Below are 22,512 nucleotides of genomic sequence, written 5' to 3'. Positions count from 1 at the left end.
AGTTTGATTTATGAGTTCTTAAATTTGACAATACCTGTTGCTTACTGGCACTGGCTTAGTCCAAGAGAAAAGTTGGAGGCTTCCTCTACTTCAGCATCTCCTAGTGGGACCTATTTTCTGCTACCTATTTCAAAGACCTCTTGGCGTTCTCACACTCCATATAGTTTGGGGGACATATGCCTTCCCTTGTTTCTTGGAAAGTTCCTTGGGGTATTGATCAGCAGTTGCTGATTCTTACTGGGTTCCTCTTTTTTAAATGGTATTTCTAATTTTGTATTCATGGTCTTTAAAGTGGTTGTATAGGCTGAAGGTTTTTTTTTTTTGAGTGCATGAAGGTAATAAAACCTTCTGTGTTGCGAGCACACACACAAGCACACACCTGAGCCTGATGTGCACAGCTAATGAGAGCATGGGGGTGGGGCCAAGCCACGGCTCTGTGTGTGAATGGACATGTAGAGCCACAGCTCGGGAGGGAGCCTGTTCAGGTGCCCCCATTGCATGCTGCTTGCTCTGGGGGCACTTGGCAGGAGGGAGGGGCCAGGAGCCCTGGCAGGGGACCCGGGAAGAAGAGGATCGTGGCTGCTCTGCAGAAAAAAGCTGCACGGTGCAGCTAAGTATGACATGTTTGTTTTAAAAACAAAAAAAAATCTGCTGTTATGTCTGAATGTGTACAGTCTGGGTGTTGGCAGTCTGCCCTCTGGGTATCCTCATATCTCTTCCTTTTGCCCCTTCCATCTACATCTGGGCTGCTTTATTTGGCTGTCTTTTATTTTACTACTTTTACTCTATGATCCAGATCTCTGTAGTGTCCTGAAATGTCTGGGAGTTGAACTTGGCAGTAAAGAGCGCTTTCTCCAAAGGCACACCCCCATGTTTGCAACCTGTACAGATCTTAATTTTTGAGCCTCACAAAAGCATGGGTGGGCTCGTATTACCATGCTACTTACTCTAACTATGCTTATGCTGTAGCATTTTAGTGCAAGAATGTTTGCCATGCAATCCTATTGATATTAAAGTGGACCCAGAGGGCAAGTATGTTGTGTTACTGCCTTGATCTAGAATATTATAGTGGTAGTTGTTGGTCTCTACTTAACACTCCCGACTGGTTGCCGGGTGTTGTATACCTTGATGTAGACCGTGTTCTCCTATGATACTGAGGTTGTTATATTTATAGGAGATTTAACCTGGTTTTGTGCCCAGATATGGTCAGACTCCACTCCTCTGCATGTTCTTTAGAATATAAAAAATGGGGTCAGTGACGCTACCTGTAACGTGAGCAGTATAGATTGGTTGTCACCCATCATACTCTGTGTGCCCAGGTATCTAAATATAGGAAACACCTATATGTACTCTCAATTGGGAGTGGCAAAAGAGTGTAAGGTAGTCCCCCCCCCCCCCCCAAAACAAATCAGTGCCACCCAGCTCCCCAATAAGAAACAGTAGTGATAAAGTTGCATATAAATCATAAATTTCTACCATAGGCAACCCTCTTAATGGTAAAATACAAACGGTCTGTGTGAACCTTTTGTAAATTAAATTCTTATCAGCACCAAATGTCCAATATCCCAACCAGAAACGTACGTCAAGGCGCATTCCGGTCACATCGTTTTGGTCCGAACGCATGATTCCCGAGATCCAGGGGTGGAACGCACGCCAATTCAAGCAGCGGAAGCGGCACAGCTAGGTTCCAACTCATCTGGTCTGATACGTTCGTTCCCTCTAGTGCAGCGGTTATGGCACTTTTAAAGTAAGAGGCCATCTGGCTGTTTTTGTTTTTATGTTATTTTAAATAAAACTTTATTATGCCATGGTCCGGTTCTCTCTATTTTTTCCTGAGCAAACGTGGATTGAAACAGTATCACTGGTACACCTAAGCAGAGTTTCTCCATCAAGGTTGGCAGTTCCCTAAACCTGCTAAAGCTTCACCTAACCTTACTTTTTAAATAAAGGGGTCTAGAGGAGTTGGTGAGTAGGCTACTTACCATAGTTCACTGGGTGCTGTGTTTGTCCATTCCTCCGAAGCGGTGACGGGAGACAGGATTTATTCCTACTTCATTTTCACTATTTTCTATACATATGGACAATTTTTTTACCTTTTTATATATATGTTTACTTTTTTTGAGTTAATTAATCTCATGTATTTAATGTATATTGCAGTATGTTCTGAATAGTAAGATACCTGCGGTATTAAGCACTAGAGCACTTTAGAGCCAGTTCACACAGGGGCGACTCGGATCCGACTTCAGGTCGCCTCAGGTCGGACATTTAAAAATCAATGTAAGTGAATGAGAGCCGTCTTAATGCACGCTACTGAAGGCGCTCCGACTTCAGAAAAGGTTCCTACTTCAATCCGACTTGTAGGCGACGGATACCCATTGATTTCAATGGAGGTCGCCTCCAAGTCGGATCTCCGTCTATGACAGAATTATCAGCTCTCAAGAGTGAACTCCAGGCCAAATTTATGAAAAAAAAAAGGTCTGGTATGGATTCTAAGAGGAACCCCCTACTCCGAAAAAAACATCGTGGGGGTCCCCCCCAGATCCATACCAGACCCTTATCCGAGCACGCTACCCGACCGGCCAGGAAAGGGGGTGGGAACGAGCGAGCGCCCCCCCCCCCCCTCCTGAGCCGAACCAGGCCGTGTGCCCTCAACATGGGGGGTGCCTTGGGGAAGGGGGGGCCGCGTGGCCCCCCCACCCCAAAGCACCTTGTCCCCATGTTGATGAGGACAAGGGCCTCTTCCCGACAACCCTGGCCGTTGGTTGTCTGGGTTTGCGGGCGGGGGGCTTATCGGAATCCGGGAGCCCCCTTTAATAAGGGGGCCCCCGAATACCGGCCCCCCACCCTATGTGAATGAGTATGGGGTACAATGTACCCCTACCCATTCACCTGTGAAAATTTTTTACAAAAAAACGCAACACACAAGGGTTAAAATGGTTTATTGCACAGCTCCGGGGGTCTTCCGTCTTCGGGGGTCTTCTCGCCGGACTCCTCCGCTAGCTTCTGCTAGCTCTTTTGCTAGCGGAGGAGCCCGGCTTTCTTCTTTGTCGCCGCCGCCCTCTTCTTCCGACTTCGGGGATCTTGTCCCCCTCTTCGGTTCTTCTTGCCGGGCCACCGCTTCTTCTTCCAGCTCTTTTACTAGCGGTGGCCTGGTCTTCTGTCGCCGCCGCCTTCCGTTCTTCTTCTTCTGGAGATGTTGACTCGATGCTCTCTCCGGCCGCAATGCCAGAGACGCGGTGCGCGGCAACTTATATAGGGACAAGGGGCAGGGTCACCGGTTGAGAGAGCGTCGAGTCAACATCTCCAGAAGAAGAACGGAAGGCGGCGGCGACAGAAGACTGGGCCATCGCTAATAAAAGAGCTGGAAGAAGGACCGGTGGTCCGGCAAGAAGAACCGAAGAGGGGGACAAGGTCCCCGAAGTCGGAAGAAGAGGGCAGCGGCGACGAAAGAAGAAAGCCGGGCTCCTCCGCTAGCAATAGAGCTAGCAGAAGATAGCGGAGGAGTCCGGGGAGAAGACCCCCGAAGAAGGAAGACCCCCGAAGCTGTGCAATAAACTATTTTAACCCTTGTGTGTTGTGTTTTTTTTGTAAATTTTTTTTTTCACAGGTAAATGGGTAGGGGTACATTGTACCCCATACTCATTCACATAGGGTGGGGGGCCGGTATCCGGGGGCCCCCTTATTAAAGGGGGCTCCCAGATTCCAATAAGCCCCCCGCCCGCAGACCCCGACAACCAACGGCCAGGGTTGTCGGGAAGAGGCCCTTGTCCTCATCAACATGGGGACAAGGTGCTTTGGGGTGGGGGGGCCGTGCGGCCCCCCTTCCCCAAGGCACCCCCCCATGTTGAGGGTACGCAGCCTAGTACGGCTCAGGAGGGGGGGGGGCGTAGGGGGTTCCCCTTAGAATCCATACCAGACCTAAGGGCCTGGTATGCTCTCGGAGGGGGAACCCACGCCAATTTTTTTTCATAAATTTGGCGTGGAGTTCCCCCTTCAGAGCTCATTCTCTGATTGGCCACGGCAAAAGTCGCCTGGCCTGGGGCGACTTCAAGTTGTATTGTAAGTCGCCCCAGGTCGTGTTCAAGTCGTCTCCAAGTTGCCTCACAAAGTCGTCCTGGAAGTCGTGCCCCTGTGTGAACTGGCTCTTATTGTTTTATTTTAGCGCCCCCTATCATTTCACAACCCACAATTCACAAAGTCAAGTTTCGTGCACTTTTGAGGGGAGCAGCTTATATATTTGCTCAGATATTTGTAGTCCAAGCTCGGGTTATTCGAAATAATTTAGTATTTTTTCTCATATATACAAAAAAATATATATGAAAAATATATATAATATGAGAATATAATGTTCATAGAATTTTTTATTTATAAACGATATGCAGCTGTGCCCAAAAGTTAATAATAATTTACTTTTGTGCTCGTTGAGTCTCCAGGTGACTTGAATGATCCCCCTCAAGGCTCCCCACTCACCGACTCCTCACAGCCCTGCAGGGGTAGCTTGCGTGTAATTTCACTCCCTCCAGCTGGGCTGATCCGGCTTTCTCAGCTTCAGGCTCCAGTCTGCACATCTCCAAAAATTCTGTAGCTTACGAGGCATCCCTTTTTTAGTATGTACCAAGTGTATGTAGATCTAATCCTCATAGGAAAGACAGGATGGCTCCCATCTGTGCTTCCATCTATGAACATTATATTCACACATTATATATATTTTTCATATATATTTTTTTGTACTTCTAGGTTTTTGGTGTATACACATTAAGCTTCTATTTATATTGGTTAAGCATCTTGGATGTGTGTATACATAAGGGTCTTTGTGTAACATCAGCAGATTGCTTTATGGTACACACAGTGGATCCTGTTTTTTGGTGTGTTTTTTTTTTTTTTGTGTGGTGTTTTTTGAATTTTTTTTTTCCGGACAAAAAAAAAATATGCGCACACACACTAAACTCTTTTGCCACTCCCATTTGTGAGAACATATAGGTGTTTCCTATATTTAGATTCCTGGGCACACATACAGAGTATGATGGGTGACAACTAATGGGTTACAGCGTGCGCCACTGACCCCATTTTTTATATTCTTTTACATTACATCTAGAGCTCCTCTAGGGGAACTTCATTTTGGCGAGGCAGCCACTGAGACTATCAACCTAAGCGCAGCTTTGTGTAAAAGTAAAATGTTCTTCTTTAGACCTTTCTCAGTGGGCCTCTACCTCAGTGGGCCTCTATATTCGTACCTTGCGCGTCCCTAACGGTGTACCTACGACCACAGGTACAGCGTTACGGACGCATGAGGTACGAATATTGCTGGGCTGCTCTGCTCCCTCATCGGAGGTGCACAATCTGATCCCTGACTTATTGCACTCCTTGTGATCATACTGCCGGTGGATGATTTGATGCACTCGTTTTATGCCACTATCTCTTTGGAGTACATGGCTATGGTTTTTACCTCCTGGATAAGAGGGGTCATTAGCGGGACCCTCTTGCTACTTCCTGGTACAAATCTTAATAGTGTGTTACTCGCTTGCTTACCAGCAAGCTGACCGATTCCTTATATCGCTATTTTTGAACCATACGTGTGAATTGCTCCCGAAGAAGCGATATAGAAGAGCGGAACATGTCAAGCCATCCTTCTAGATTCGATCTGGACCCCCACACCTGATACAATTTCTGGGACCCAATCCATGACCTTTGGAATGCACCTCGTATATTGAATATTGAAACTTATGGCATTGTATTATGCATTGTAGTATTATACTATATACTTAATTATAAGCCCTATTGAAGATCATTAGTAATCGGGCTTTGTGGGTCAGATCAACTATATACACTTTTTGATGCTATTGCTGTAATATATTATATATGTTATTGTTGTATTTTTTGCCACTTTGTGGAAACTAAATAATAAAAAAAAAAATCATGATTTTTAGGAGTACTCGTGTGCCTTTTTAAAGTCCTTTAACCACTTCAATACCAGGCCATAGTCATATGACGGCCACAGATGGGATCTCCCATCCTGGGTGGACGTCATATGACGGCCTCGGTATTTCGCCGCTCCTGCGGGCCCCCGGTTGCCCGCAGCGTGGCGATCGTGGATGAGGTGTGTACCTTGGACACAGCCCATCCCCGATCTGTGTGGTTTCCATCCACCGATACATGTGACCGGCCGTGTCCAATCACAGCTGGTCACATGTACTGCGCCGCTACAGTGCTCGTGCATGCGCCTAGGGCGTGTGCAGAGTGGCGATCGGGGATGCGGCTTGTCACCCTGACACAGCCCAACCCCGATCTCAGTAAAGAGCCAATGAAATTGGCTCTTTACCACGTGACCGGCTGTGTCCAATCACAGCTGGTCACAGAATGTAAACAAACCGCTGTAAAGAGATGTTACCGGGTTCTCCGCCTCACACACTGATTGTGTGTGAGGAGGAGATTGCGGTAACATCTCGTTACCGCCTAGTGTACACAAATCACACACCGATTACCCCCCCCAATAAAGAGGACCTGTCACCACCCATCAAAGTACCTGTCATCACCCATCACAGCCCATCTGAGTACCAGAGTACCAGAGTACCTGTCCCAGCCCGTCGGAGTACCCGAGTACCTATTTGCAGCCCATGCCTCATAAAATACACATTGGGGGTTTGCTTTCCAAAAGGGGGTAATTTTGTGGGTAATTCCATTGTCCTGGTGCTCCAGGACCTTCAAACTTGTGTGATGGGTAGGCACGAAATGAGATGTGTCATTTATGCTCCAAGAACGCCTGAAGGTACCACTTCCATGTTGGATCTCTGTATATGGCCAGGCTGTGTAAAAGTCTCACACATGTGGTATCACAATACTCAGGAGGAGTAGCAGAATGTGTTTTGGGGTGTAATTTTTGCTATATACATGCTATGTGTTAGAAATATCTTATAAATGGTCAACTTTGTGTAAAAAAAAAAATTGCAATTTTCTTTCCACGTTTTCTGAAGACTTGTGTAAAAAAAAAATTAACCATTCAAAAGACTCCTAATGCTTCATAGAATATACTTTGGGGTGTTTGTTTTCCAAAATGGGGTAATTTTGTGGGTAATTCCATTGTCCTGGTGCTCCAGGGCCTTCACAAATGTAATAGGTCGTAGGAAATTAGAGGTGTCATTTATGCTCCTAGAACACCTGATGGTGCTCCCTGCATGTTGGGCCTCTGTATGTGGACATGCTGTGTAAAAGTCACACACATGTGGTATTGCCATACTCAGGAGGAGTAGCAGAATATATTTTAGGGTGTAATTTTTGCTATGTACATGCTTTGAGTTAGAAATATCTTATAAACGAACCACTTTGTGAAAAAAAAAAAAAAAAGTTTTCATTTTCTTTCCACGTATTCCGAAGACTTGTGGAAATAAATGAATTGTTCAAAAGACTCATTGTGCCTCATGGACTATATGTTGGGGGTAATTCCATTGTCCTGGTGCTCCAGGGCCTTCATAAATGTAACCGGTCATTAGGAAATAAGGTGTCATTTATGCTCCCTGCATGTTGGGCCTCTCTGTGTGGCCAGCCTGTGTAAAAGTCCCACACGTGGTATCGCCACACTCGGGAAGAGTTGCAAAATGTATTTTGGGGTGTAATTGGAAGTATGCATATGCTGTGTATGAGAAATAACTTGTTAATATGGCAATTTTGTAAAAAAACAAACAAAAAAAAAAAATCTTCTTTTTCCCAAGAATTGTGGGAAAAAATTACTTCGGTGTCGCGATACCCGGAAATAACTCTATTGAGAAATGTCACCAGCCAGTGCTGTGTACGGTCACCACAGCAGGGGCTTCAATCTCAGGTGACTATTACATAATGAGCTAGTACGCTATGCATACTAGCTCATTATGCCTTTGTCTTGCAGGTCTTTTTGGGGGGGGTTTGCAACCACTTTCAGGATCCGATTACTGAATCAGTTTGTCATTACTGGTTGATTTTATTGAGGGTTCTGCTAACTTGCTTTAACTGTCTTGGATGCCTTTAAGTCCTGGATTAGAGGGGAATATATTATATGTCTGTGCTTAAAAGGAGTTTGCTATATCTCTTGTGTTACAAGAAGAGCCTGGCAGCACACATTGACAGGGGTTTCCTTTCTTACAGTTGAACAGCCTAAAATCCTTGTTACATTCAGCTCAACGAGTGTTCGAATATGGTGACCAGAATGGTTAAACTGTCGGCCTGCTTGGCCAAGGGCCACTTTACTTCCATCCACATTGGGAAGATTTGGGCAGTTGGTGGATAAATTATTACTGCTCTAGATCAGAATAATACTTCATGGAATACTATTAAACGCTATGTACTGCTAGGGCTGCTTTCATTGTGACTGAACTGGACACACATTTAGATGGTATCCCCTTTCCTTCACTGGTGGTCTCAGCCAGGGGCTGACTGAAGTCAAATATTACACTTGAGGAAGTACAGGAGGCAATAGGTCTGTTAGACATTTTCTCTCAACATATTGAGCTTCTAGCCCCTAGACTTATTGCTCTGTTTACAGTTTCCTCCCAATGCCGGGTTAGGACCAGGGGGATTGTACCTCTTATAGGCTGATATCCTTGTTGAATGTTGATGCTAAGGTCCTGGCTTTTCGTCTTTCTTGCGGGGCTCCAGAGTTGATCGTTGATATGGAGGAAACAAACTTGTTTTCTCAGAATTCTATTAAAGCAATATTAGTGCCTTTTTAAAAAATATATAAAAATGTTATACTTGCCTGCTCTGTGTAATGGTTTTGCACAAAGCAGCCCGGATCCTCCTATTCACGTGTCCCACATCGGTGCTCCTGCCGGATGCCCCACAGCAAACAGCTTGCACTGGGGTTACCCAAACAGGTGCACTCTCGACCCATGGCTGTGTGTGTCTATTCACTGTCTCTTGTCCGCCCCCTCTGTCTCTTGATTGGCTCACTGTCTGTCATTGCCAAAAGTCAATCAGGAGTGGGGGTCCCATGGAGAGGCAAGGCTCTCGTGGACATTGCTGGATCAAGAAGGGGTTTAGGTAAGTATTAGTGGGGGAGCTCACAGGTTGTTTTACCTTCATGTAAAGAATCTATGAAGGTAAAAAACCTTGTGCCTTTACAGCTACTAAGTTCTGTTCCGGGTCCTGGAGCCCAGAGGCTTTCTAGGGCTTTGATTTGGAATATGCTTTCAAACCTGGATCCGCATTTTACCAGGCAGCGGGACCTCATTATTTGTTGTTTTGAATTGGAGGACTTAATTCAGGTTGATCAAACAGGGTTCATGCCTGGCAAGGGAACCAATATTAACATCAGACGCTTGCTCTCAATACATCATACAAATAGTTGCACTAGAATCCTTGCCAAAAAGGCATTTGACTTGGCGTGAGTTTATTTCTGGGAGATCTTGCTGAGGTGCAGATTTAGGCCTAATTCTTTGCTATGGCTCCTTTTTGGCCAGGATTTGTACCAATGACAGTCAGAGCCCTTCTAACTTCAGAGAGGGACCCATCAAAGGTAAATCGCCCAGCCTGTTTGTCTTGAGCCTTTGGCGACTTTGATCAGCCATTGACGGTTTGTGTCACACACTGGGTAACCATCCTTTTACCTACTCAAAGGTGTACAAAAACCCTGCATATTGAACTGAAGATCTCAAATTTTTATTAATCGGCTATCAGACATTCTTACAATCTTCAGTAGTCCACTGGTGGTGCTTCATGGCCATGGCAAGCCTCATTTTCCTATTTTCCCATCTTAATTGCTTTCTTACAGCCACTTTATCTGTCAAACCTGCAGCTCCAAATCTTCTCATCACAGTTGACCGAGCCTTGCTTACAATGTTAAGCTGTGCTGTGCTTGACGGTGGTGTACTGTGAGCTGCCTGTCACCCAAGTTGACTGTCAGAAACTTGTCTTCTGATTCTGTGGTGGCTTTGGGTCTGCCACGCTTCCTTCTGTCAGTTTCCTCCATTTTTCCAAATGCCTTTTTATGGTGTAGGAAACTATACTCACTGACATCTTGGCTTTCTTTGCGATTTCTCCAAAGAAAAGATCTATACTTTTAAGAGTTACAGTGCATTCGGAAAGTATTTACAGTGCTTAATATTTTCCAATTTTTTTTATGTTACAGCCTTTTTCCAAAATGGATAACATTCATTATTCTCATAATTTATACAAACCATACCCCATAGTGGCAACGTGAAAGAAGTTTGTTTGAAATCTTTGCAAATTTATTAAAAATAAAAAAACAAAAAAAATCCCATGTACATAAGTATTCACATCCTTTGCTCAATACTTTGTTAAAGCACCTTTGGCACCAATTACAGCCTCAAGTATTTTTGGGTATGATGCTATAACCTCTGCACACTTATTTTTGGGCAGTTTCTCCCATTCTTTTTTTCAGGACCTCTCAAGTTCCATCAGGTTGGTTGGGGAGCGTCGGTGCACAGCAATTTTCAGATCTCTCCGGAGATGATCGATTGGGTTCAAGTCTGGACCACCAGTACATTTGCAGATTTTTCCTGTAGCCACTCCTTTGTTATCTTCGTTGTGTGCTTAGGGTCATTGTCCTGTTAGAAGATGAACCTTCGGTCTTATGTCTAGTGCGCTCTGGAGCAGGTTTTCATCAAGGATGTCTCTGCACATTGCTGCATTCATCTTTTCCTCAATCCTGAGTAGTCTTCCAGTTCCTGCTGCTGAAAAACCTCCCCACAGTATGATACTGCCCACCACCATGCTTCACTGTAGGGATGGCATTGGCCAGGTCATGAGCGGTGCCTTGTTTCCTCCCTACCTGACGCTTGCCATTCAGGTCAAAGAGTTCAGTCTTTGTTTCATCAGACCAGGATTTTTTTTTTTTTATCAGGGTCTGAGATTCCTTTTAGGTGCTTTTTGGTAAACTCCAGGTGGGCTGTCATGCGCCTTTTACTGAGGAGTGGCTTCCGTCTGGCCACTCTACCATACATGCCTGATTGTTGGAGTGCTGCAAAGATGGTTGTTCTTCTGGAAGGTTCTCATCTCTCCAGAGAGAAACGCTGGAGCTCTGTCAGTGACCATTGGGTTCTTGGTCACCTCCCTGACTAAGGCCCTTCTCCCCCGATGGCTCAGTTAGCCCGGGTGGCCTGCTCAAGTAAGAGTCCTGGTGGTTCCAAACTTCTTCCATTTACAGATGATGAAAGTCACTGTGCTCATTGGGACCGCCAATGCTGCATAAAAATTTTCTCTACTCTTTCCCTGTTCTGTGCCTCAATACAATCCTGTCTCAGAGGTCTACAGACAATTCATGGCATGCTTTGTTCCTTGACATGCACTGTTAACTGTGGGAACTTATATAGACAGATATGTGCCTTTACAAATAATGCCCAATCAACTGAATTTACCACAGGTGGACTCCAATCAAGTTGTAGAAACATCTAAAGGATTATCAGTTGAAACAGGATGCATTGGAGCTCAATTTTGAGTGTCATGGCAAAGGCTGTGAATACTTATGTACATGGGATTATTTATTTATTTTTTAAGTAAATTTGCAAAGATTTCAAACAAACTTTCATATTGTAATTTTGATTTCTCTTCTGTTCATTTACTTACTTTTTTGTTAATTGATAAAATAAAATATTAGAACTTCTATTTCTGAAAGCATTCTTAATTTACAATTTTTCCCACCTGCCTAAAATGTGTGTGATTATATGTCAGTATTACATTGTATATCCCTGTATATCCCTGTATGTTGTGGTCGTTCAGGTGCTTATCTAATAGCGATTCCCCCAGCTGAGACCACCGCCTGTGGAAGGGAACTCCACATCCTTGCTGCTCTTACAGTAAAGAACCCTCTACATAGTTTAAGGTTAAACCTCTTTTCTTCTAATTTTAATGAGTGGCCACGAGTCTTGTTAAACTCCCTTCTGCGAGTCCTTATTTTGTACAGTAAACGTTTATGGGGAACTGTGTCAAATGCTTTTGCAAAATCCAGATACACCAAGTTTACGGGCCTTCCTTTATCTAGATAGCAACTCACCACCTTATAGAAGGTTAATAGATTTAGAAAGAACGATTCTTCATGAATCCATGCTGATTACTGCTAATTATACAGTTCTCATTACTAAAATTTTGTGTATAGTCCTTTATCCCCTCCAAGAGTTTACATACTATTGATGATAGGCTAACTGATCTGTAATTCCCAGGGATGTATTTTGGGCCCTTTTTATATTTCAATATGTTTATTGAAGTAACAATATTATATAAGGCACAAGTGACAAAAACAGAAATGAAAATCGAGCACCCTCGGGTCGTGCTGCTTTTTATATAATAAAATAATAAGCATGAACTTTAAATCTTTGGATAATGAACAAAATTTAACGTAAAATGCATTTGGCAGGAGTGCCAATTAACCTAGCCATATAGCATAATACACATATATTTATATATATATATATATATATATATATATATATATATATATATATATATATATATATATATATATATATATATATATTAGAGAGAGAATTATATATTTTTTTTAAGTCATTCACTGTAGAGTCAAAACATCTCTAATCAAAAATCAACTGATTGCAGGTTGTCCCATCAAGCTACTTTAACCACTTTCAGACCGGACCATTTTGCTGGTAAATGACCAGAGGTCTTTTTACACTTTGGCACTGCGCTGCTTTAACTGGTAATTGCGCGGTCATGCAATGTTGTACCCAAACAAAATTTGCGTCCTTTTCTTCCCACAAATAGAGCTTTCTTTTGATGGTATTTGATTGCCTCTGCGATTTTTATTTTTTGCGATATAAACGTAAAAAGACCGCAAATTTTGAAAAAAAATGATATTTTCTACTTTTTGTTATTAGAAAAATCCAATAAACTCAATTTTAGTCATACATTTAGGCCAAAATGTATTCAGCCACATGTCTTTGGTAAAAAAAAAGTCAATAATTGTATATTTATTGGTTTGCGCAAAAGTTGTCACATCTACAAACTAAGGTACGTTTTCTGGAATTTACGCAGCTTTTAGTTTACGACTGCCTATCTCATTTCTTGAGGTGCTAAAATGGCAGGGCAGTACAAAACCCCCCCAAATGACCCCATTTTGGAAAGTAGACCCCCTAAGGAAATTGATAAGAGGCATGTTGAGCCCATTGAATATTTTATTTTTTTGCCTCAAGCGATTGAATAATGACAAAAAAAAACATTTTTTTTTTTTTTTACACAAAGTTGTCACTAAATGATATATTGCTCACACATGCTATGGGCGTATGTGAAATGACACCCCAAAATAAATTCTGCTGCTTCTCCTGAGTATGGGGATACCACATATGTGGGACTTTTTGGGAGCCTAGCCGCGTACGGGGCCCCGAAACCCAAGCACCGCCTTCAGGCTTTCTAAGGGCGTAAATTTTTGAGTTCACTTCTCACTACCTATTACAGTTTTGAAGGCCATAAAATGCCAAGATGGCACAAAACCCCCACAAATGACCCCATTTTAGAAAGTAGACACCCCAAGCTATTTGCTGAGAGGCATGTTGAGTTCATGGAATATTTTATATTTTGCCACAAGTTGCGGGAAAATTACAAACTTTTTTTTTTTTTTTTTTTTTTTTAACAAAGTTGTCACTAAATGATATATTGCTCATGCATGCCATGGGCATATGTGAAATGACACCCCAAAATAAATTCTGCTGCTTCTCCTGAGTACGGGGATACCACATATGTGGGACTTTTTGGGAGCCTAGCCGCGTACGGGGCCCCGAAAACCAAGCACCGCCTTCAGGCTTTCTAAGGGCGTTACAGTTTTGAAGGCCATAAAATGCCAAGATGGCACAAACCCCCCCCAAATGACCCCATTTTGGAAAGTAGACACCCCTAAATTTAGGGGTACACTAGTGAGACTAGGTAATAAATGGCGGGTGCCCTGAAACTATAAAAAAATAACTAACCAACCAGCGTCACCTGTAACAGTTATATGGTGATCACTGGTGAAAGGGTTAACTAGGGGGCAATTAGGGGGCTTTATGCGGTAGTATATGGGGGTCCCTGGCGCTATAAAAAGCTGCAGCGAACCTAAATACCTGCCTAACTAGCGTCACCTGTGACACTAATACAGCGATCAGAAAAACGATCGCTTATTAGGCTGGGTTCACACTGGAGCGATGCGGGAACGCCACGAATGCGCGGCGGGTTCCCGCATCGCATGCCTCCCGGCGGCAGTTCACACTGCCCTATGCGAACTGCTGGGAGTGTCAGTGAAATGTTACTGACACCCCCAGATCAGTTCGCATATCGCAGTGCGATCTGCAAACTCGGATTGCATGGTGTGAACACCCATGCGATCCGATTCTGCTGCGGGCCAAAAAAAGGGTCCCGTGCGAATTTGCGGCGGGTGCGGCGAATGGCTGAACTCGAATCGCACAGAGATCGGATGTGATTTGCACTGCAGTGCGGTGCGAATCACATCCGTTCTCATAAACCGCTGCAATGTGAACCCAGCCTTAGTGACACTGGCGACGGGGGGTGATCACGGGGTTAAACCTTTATTGGGGGGGTTAGGGGGGTACCTTAGAACTAAAGGGGGCTAACCCTAACTGCCCTAACAGTTATTAGTCACAAATGACACCCGCCGGGTGATCAGGGGGTTAAACCTTTATTAGGTAATAAATGGCGGGTGCCCTGAAACTATAAAAAAATAACTAACCAACCAGCGTCACCTGTAACAGTTATATGGTGATCACTGGTGAAAGGGTTAACTAGGGGGCAATCAGGGGGCTTTATGCGGTAGTATATGGGGGTCCCTGGCGCTATAAAAAGCTGCGGCGAACCTAAATACCTACCTGCCTAACTAGCGTCACCTGTGACACTAATACGGCGATCAGAAAAATGATCGCTTATTAGGCTGGGTTCACACTGGAGCGATGCGGAAACGCCGCGAATCCGCGGCGGGTTCCCGCATCGCATGCCTCCCGGCGGCAGTTCACACTGCCCTATGCGAACTGCTGGGAGTGTCAGTGAAATGTTACTGACACCCCCCGATCAGTTCGCATATCGCAGTGCGATCTGCAAACTCGGATCGCATGGTGTGAACACCCATGCGATCCGATTCTGCTGCGGGCCAAAAAAAGGGTCCCGTGCGAATTTGCGGCGGGTGCGGCGAATGGCTGAACTCGAATCGCACAGAGATCGGATGTGATTTGCACTGCAGTGCGGTGCGAATCACATTCGTTCTCATAAACCGCTGCAATGTGAACCCAGCCTTAGTGACACTGGCGACGGGGGGTGATCACGGGGTTAAACCTTTATTGGGGGGGTTAGGGGGGTACATTAGAACTAAAGGGGGCTAACTCTAACTGCCCTAACAGTTATTACAGTCACAAATGACACCAATGCAAAAAAAAAAAAAAAAAAAAAAAAAATGACATTGGTGTCACTGTGACTGGGGGGCAGGGGTAATTGGGGGGGGTGATCGGGGGGTAAAGGGGGGGTGTGAGTGTGCCTGGCATGTTCTACTGTGTGTGTGAGTGTTGGTGCAACTTACTGATCCGCTCTCCTCCGTGTCGGAACGAAAAATACCGACACGGAGGAGAGAATACATCACTTCCTCTCCTGTGTTTACATTACAGGAGAGGAAGTGATGTCACCGGGGATTTCTATTCGTCGGGAGCGATCGCGAGGGGGTGGCCATGAATGAATGGCCGTCCCCTCGTCCGGGATCGCTCCCGAACGAATACCGACCGCCGCAGGCACCGGGCGGGGGCCCGATCGGGCCCCCGACCCGCGGGAGGCAAGGGACGTACATGTATGTCCTTATGCCTGCCCGTGCCATTGTACCGACGTACATCGGCGTGCGGCGGTCGGCAACTGGTTAACTTATAGCATTAGGCATGACTTGCACAAGGCAAAAGATGTATGTTGTAAGGAACAGAGGGGGATTGGGAAGACTGGGGGGTTATGGATAGGCCCATTTAAAAAAAAAAAAATCGACTTCGAGGGTTGTGGCTCGGCGACCAGGGGCCACATAGACCCCAAATTGGGGGGTGTGTAGCTGAAGGTCCACCCCACTACTGATAAAAATTGGGGGCTCCTATCACCTATGGTCCTGGAAATACGGGGCTCCTTTCACAGTCTTGCAGAAGCTACAGAGCGGCCAGTTTAAATACAAGCTGGCATACTCTGTTTGCAGCAGACTGAGAGGATGAGCTCACAGTGCCTCTCCCCACTTCTTGTCAAAGGCACTGAGCTCAATGGGCAGCTTGGAGCCTGCAGAGTTTGACAGGCAGCACTGCCTGTCAAACTCGCCTATTGATTTCAAATGGGCACTCTGCGCAACTGCAAGCCAAACTTGCTCACAGTAGCAGCATATTCCAGCAATGTCAAACTACCATTCAGCGATGTAAAAAAAAGAGGTGGCAGTAGCACCTCATGAATGCCTGTCAGATGCTGCTATACCACTCGTTGAAAAGCAATACACTACTGATGACTTTTAGGAGGGCAGTAAGCATTACCTCAAATGTGAAAGAAACGTGAAACACATCATCAATTTCACACTTCTCACCAACCAGGTCACTCCCCAGCCACTTTCCATGTTAGCCACATCCCTTCAAATGATATCACAGGTGCCATTTCCCAACTTGCAGATGACAGACCCTACTCGAAAAGATATCACTCCCAGTTACTCCCTCCCACCCGCTGATTGATATCCCTCCATGACCATCTCACACCCCTTTGCTGACAGACCTCCCTCACCAGCCTGTCCCCTCACACCCTCTCACCTGCAGACCTGGGGATGGAAGAATCGCTCCCACAGTGTTATTGTGTTCTGCCAGTGGGGAGCCTTCCCAACCCACAGAATACAATGATCAGTTTTGCTAACTATAGCTGACAGTACTGATTGTTTTGGGAAAAACTTGACAGACTGGTCATACTCAAGTTGATTAATAGATTGACTTGTGTACAACCAGCTAGCCCATACATAGATTGAATATGGCTCTGCTTAATTTCAATTCATGTATGGCCCGCTTAACCACTAGGCAGTCCCTAAACATCCTTCCACAAACCTTTAAATTTTTGCTTCCCAGATTCCCTCATCCTCCTTACCTGTACATAGTGCCCACTGTCATACTCTCCACACTCCTCTTCTGTACATACTGCCCATTGTCATACCCTCCACATTCCTCTCCTGTACATACTGCTCAGTATCATACCCTCCAAACTCCTCTCCTGTACATACTGCCCACTGTCATACACTCCTCACCTGTACATACTGCCAACTATCGTTCTCTCCACACTCTTTTCCTGTACATACTGCCCTCATAATACCTTCCATTCTCCTCTCCTGTACATAGTGCCCTTATCATAACCTCCACACGCCTCTCCTGTACATACTGCCCCCATCATACCCTCCACACGCCTCACCTATACATACTGCCTACTGTCATACCCCCCCCCCCAAAACTCCTCTTCTGTACATAATGCCCCCTGTAATACCCTCCACACTCCTCTCCTGTGCATAGTACCCACTATCATACCCTCCACACTCCTCTCCTGTACATAGTGCCCACTGTTATATTCTCCACATTCCTCTCCCTCACCTGAATATACTTCCCACTTTTTTATCATCCATACTCCTCCCCTATGCCTCTTACCCACATACTTTTTTAAAATTATATTGAATATCCTCAGTGTTGCCAGCTCTAGAATGGGCACACTTTTGTTAGTACAACTATAGGAAATCTTCACAGTCCTCATATTTTTTTCTCCCCATTATTAGTACTCATTTAATTTTGTGATTACTACTGTGATGTGTAGAGGAGCATAGGGGATATCAGCTACTCTAAATATACCACTGGAAAAAAGTGTCACTGAAAATATTTTTGAAATGTTGGCACTGCCCAAGAGCCACCGGGTCAGTAGGCAGCCCCATGAGAGGCTCCTGGGATCCTGTGATATTAAAGCAGTAGTAAACTTTGCTAACATTACTACTTTTTAGAGGCTCAGAGGTAGGTTATGCTATAATGTACAAGTATGCACAGCATATTAGCACATTAGGGTACACTTACCTGTCAGACTGAGCCCTCCAGTGCTGCACTGTGATCAATCCAGTGGGTCTCGGGCATTTCCATCTTCACCCAGTCTTCCTTCCGGGTTCTGTGCCTTCGGTCACTTGCCTTGGCCGTGCTGTGTTGCTGTCACTTCCATGCATGCGCATCCTCTTTCTCATCCCCACTCTCCCTCTCATCCTCCCTCCCTTACCCCTCACCCCTCTCTGATCCCCTCTCTATTTTATTTTATTTGTTATAACAACAAATTTTTAGCATTTTTTTTTTTTTTATATAAAAAGCCCCACCATAATCCTCAGCACCAGGCCCATGAAGTTCTTAATCCGGCCCTGTGGGGGGTGCGAGGTAATTGGGAATCCCTGTATACATTTGTCAGCATAGAGATATATGTTCTGTCAAAGCATCTTATAGTTGGCAACAATAACCAGATCAACATAAATTTTAAGAAAAGAAAAGAGTAAAGGAAATCGAGAGAAAAAAGAGGAGAGAGGAAAGAGGGTCAGCCAGAAGCACTTTAAGGTGTAGATAGATGACGTATCCATGGGTCCCATGTAGCATCAAATTTCTTGGTAGAATTGCGAAGGACAAGAGGAGCCATCGACTGCTTCCAGTATTTAGCAATAGTTATTCTAGCTCAGCTGCCAAAAACATATATGTGGTTAGTATTTGCGACATACATGAGGATGGCCTCGGCAAACGGGGAACATTTATGCTCCCGTTGCCCACAACATATGCCATGTATATTAGGATGAGATCGAATTGCTACAGCTAGGGGTTCAATTGCTAGGACGAACAACAATGGGGAAAGCGGGCAACCCTGTCTCGTTCTGTGTTGGATAGGAAACTATGCTGATCTATAATCCCGAATGGAAACCTGGGCCGACGGGTTACTATAATGTTGCTTAAGCAAAAAGATAAAGGCAGAGCCAAATCCGAAAGCCTCCAGGATAGTAAATAAGTCCCAATTTAAACTGTCAAAGGCCTTATGAAGGTCCAATGAAAGAAGTAATAGTTCCCTCGATACAGGAGCATCACATTTAGAATGTACCACAGATAGACGCTATGGAGCGACGAATCTGATGCAACGTTTGGCGTTCAGTTATAAAGCCAGATTGGTCTTTGTGAATGTATTGTGCCAAAAAAGTACCAAGACATAACGCTAAAAGTTTTGTTAGGATTTTGAGATCGCAATTAATCAATAGATAGGACGATAATTAAAGATGTCTGTGGAGTCCTTGCAGGGTTTGGGAATGACAGGGATGTATGCCGTTTTCATCTAAAGGAACTTTTCCGCCATCTCGCACGAAATTAAGGTAGAGAGCCATGTGTGGCGTTAACTGTTCAGAAAATTTCTTATAGTAAATATTAGGATGGCCATCAGGGCCCGGTGATTTTTGTAATGACAATATCTTAATAGTGATATGTATTTCCTCACAGGTAATGGGTTGGTCCATAAGTTCTCTATGGGATTCCTTGAGAGATGGCAGAGATAAGGTTTGCAAAAAACTTAATGGAAACGGGAATGTGGCCCTGGGATGGGTTGTATAATTTAGTTTAAATATCTTGAAATTCCTGAAGAACCTTTTGGGGATGTTGCGAGAGATTGGCGTTTGAAAGTCTGATTTTTGAAAGGGCTACGTGTCAATGTTTAGGGGTAAGCTTACGTGCCAACAACAAACCCGGTCGGTCCTGCCCAGTGAAAAACGTATGATTAGTCCAGCGTAAATGTTTCTCTGCTTTTGTGGGGAGACAGATTACGTTCTGTATGTGCCTGTTCAAGTTTAGTCAACAAATCAGGGTGTGGGGAATGTTTTGTGTTGAGTAGCTAGGTCTTCATATTCCCTAATCTTGGTACGGAGCACTTCATCATGAGCTTTTTTAAGTTTAGATGCCAGTTGGATCAAGAAGACCCGTACAGAGGCCTTATGGGCCGCCCAGTTGATGGTGGGGGTGGTATCCTCTGCTTTATTAATATCAAAATAAGTTTTCAGGTGGGTAAGGATATCTAAACAGTAAGCTTCCTTACTAAGTATAGACTTTTTCAATCGCCAGTGGGACTTAACTAATCTGATAAAGTAGTGAACATCAATACTACGGGTTCGTGGTCAGACCAGGGTGTCGAAATTCTCTTAGCCAAGATCAATTTGGGTAGTAGACCTGAGGGGAGAAACACATGATCAATACGTGAATAATGATTATGGGCTCTGGAAAAGTGAGAATAGTCCTGAGTGGTAGGATTGGCCTCCCTCCAAGCATCAATAAGGTCATGATGGTGTACCAGCTGAGCAAATTTGCGGCTTTGTTTAGAAGGGGATTGAAGGTGAGAAAGATGGGACTTCTCTAATATGTGGTCCAGTGCCAAGTTTGAGTCCCCAGCTAAAATTACATCTCCCTCAAATTCTGTAGCCAAGGAATGAAGCAAAGAGTGGAAAAAGACCACCTGGTTTGTATTGGGGGGCATACTACACCAGGATCGTTATCAAATTTTCCCCCAGGTGCCCTTTTGCCAACAAGTAACACCCCTCTTTGTTCCGCAATATTTTGGATTCAGTAAATGAAAGCCATCTTGACAGACAGAGCGCCACCCCTCAATTTTTTTCCCTGTAGCATTGGCAAAATAACAAACAGGATAATTCTTGCGTATATACCGGGGAGTAAAAGTAGAGGTAAAATGTGTTTCCTGAAGGCCACAATATCAGCACCTATAGACTTATACGAATTAACCATTTTAATACGTTTAGACGGAGAACCCAGCCCTTGAACATTATGGGAAAGGACATGGACAAGGACAAAAAAAACTGTAAACTGGTAGACCCGCCTACCAACATATGGACATCATGGAAGTCCAGGCAAAATTCTGTCTGACCCTCAGGAAGGAAAAGGAGAAAAAGTTAAAAACAGAGAAAAGAGTAGAAAGAGAAAGAAGGATAAAATGATACAAGGTCTTAAAAACGCCCAGTATCAAAAGGTGCAGCATAGAGAAATTAAACAATGAAAAACACAAAATAATGTAACCACGTAGTCCAGAACCCAAGTTCTGGAAATATTGGAGTCTCCACCGAAGATAACCAATGGGAAGAGTCCGACAGATTAGGAGAGAGCATAGCCACCTCCCGGCACAAGTATAAAGTAGCAAGTAAAATGCCCTCCCAGACATACCTGCCCCCCCCCCCCCAAAAAAAAGAAACACAAATCCCAATATCGACAAGGCCAAGGTGTCCGAGAGAACAAAAGCACCAGGTTCAGAGACATATAGAAGAATAATAAAAATGCAGGCACCGGTTAATGTCCCACAAAAGGACCACTGAGAAGCCGCCAAAAAACAAACAATAAACAAAACAAAAAATAATCAACTGGTGCCAATCGGAGTTCTCAAGTAACTCGGCGTGAAGTCGCAGATTTATGTGACGATGTGAAGGACAGCTGGATCTTGGTTGTTTCCGAGACAAGGAATCGTGGGAGATGAATCCCAATTTCAGCAGTATTTTTTCTCCTTCCGCAAACGTGGAAAAAGAATATGATCTATTGTTGTAGGTAAATTGTAAACGGAAAGCATAGTTCCATCGGTAGCGAATGTCCCTTTGAACAAAAGATGAGAGCAAAAGTTTAAACGCTCTGTTTTTGAATGGTAGCTTGGGAGATGTCTGCAAAGATCTGAATTTTGTAGCCTTCAATTTCCAGCTCCGGGTGTTCCCTGGCATACCGCATGACCGATTCCTTGACCCTGAAGAAGTGAGGTTTCACGATCACCTCTCTGGGAGGCCCATCAGGTTTCAGAGGAACTAGAGCCCTGTGAATACAGTCAATTTCTAGATGGATTGTATCAATATTCGGGATAGCAGATTGCATTAAAGAATAGGTAATAGAGGAGAGATCTTTAACCATTTCCGGTAAACCACGGATACGGAAGTTGTATCATCTTGCATCAATTTTAGTGTAAGCTTCTTCCAGGCAATCATAAAATTCAGTAATCATGGTAGAATTTTGTGCCACTCTATGTACAGTGTCATCAACTTTGGATTCAATACTGTCTAGGTGACTTCCCAGCTCCTGGAAATCTTGTTTTAAGTCAGCGGCCAGTTTAGTGGTAGCTTTTTCCAACTTTTTGCAGCATAACGTGCAAGCAGAATTGTGTCTGGAGAATATGGCAGCGGTGCAGTTAAAGGAGCAAGGGGTTCTTCAGAACTACCAGGGTCTGCATCCTGGCTACTGGGCTGCATATTGTCACTGTCTGCATCTTGGTCACTGGTCTGGCTGAGGAAGATGTCAGCCATGTCCCTCTCAAGGGCAGAGGAAGTGTGGGAAGCATGACATGGAGATGGCAAAGGAGCCTGTGAAGGAGATCTGGTAGGGCTGGATGGAGCACAGGGAAGGTCAGTCAGCCCCCCTGAAGTCCGGATGGCTGCAGATGGAATCATGCTGTGTCCCCGAACCAGGGGGCTTCCCTTTATTCTCCTGTGGCTGCATCTGTCTTTTGTCCGTCCTCATAGCACTG

General features: G+C 44.5%; 1 protein-coding gene across 5 annotated transcripts in view; it reads left to right on the top strand.

The window, feature by feature from the left end:
* PPP6R2 (protein phosphatase 6 regulatory subunit 2) overlaps positions 1-22,512 on the top strand; it is a 232,444-nt gene that overhangs the window by 171,243 nt on the left and 38,689 nt on the right. Inside the window, exon 20 of one of the 5 annotated variants that reach the window (XM_077473577.1) lies at positions 1,574-1,761. The exons of the other annotated variants lie outside the window; for them this stretch is intronic. Coding sequence (XP_077329703.1) covers positions 1,574-1,746 — 173 coding nt within the window. The 3' untranslated portion in view covers positions 1,747-1,761. Of the gene's footprint in view, positions 1-1,573; positions 1,762-22,512 lie in introns of those variants that run through there. 5 annotated transcript variants of the gene reach the window in all.

Source organism: Lithobates pipiens, unplaced genomic scaffold (assembly GCF_037356315.1).
Source record: "Lithobates pipiens isolate NorthernLeopardFrog02 unplaced genomic scaffold, aLitPip1_a1.2 Scaffold_8, whole genome shotgun sequence".
NCBI lineage: Eukaryota > Metazoa > Chordata > Amphibia > Anura > Ranidae > Lithobates > Lithobates pipiens.
This window is presented reverse-complemented; position numbering and strand designations above follow the sequence as displayed.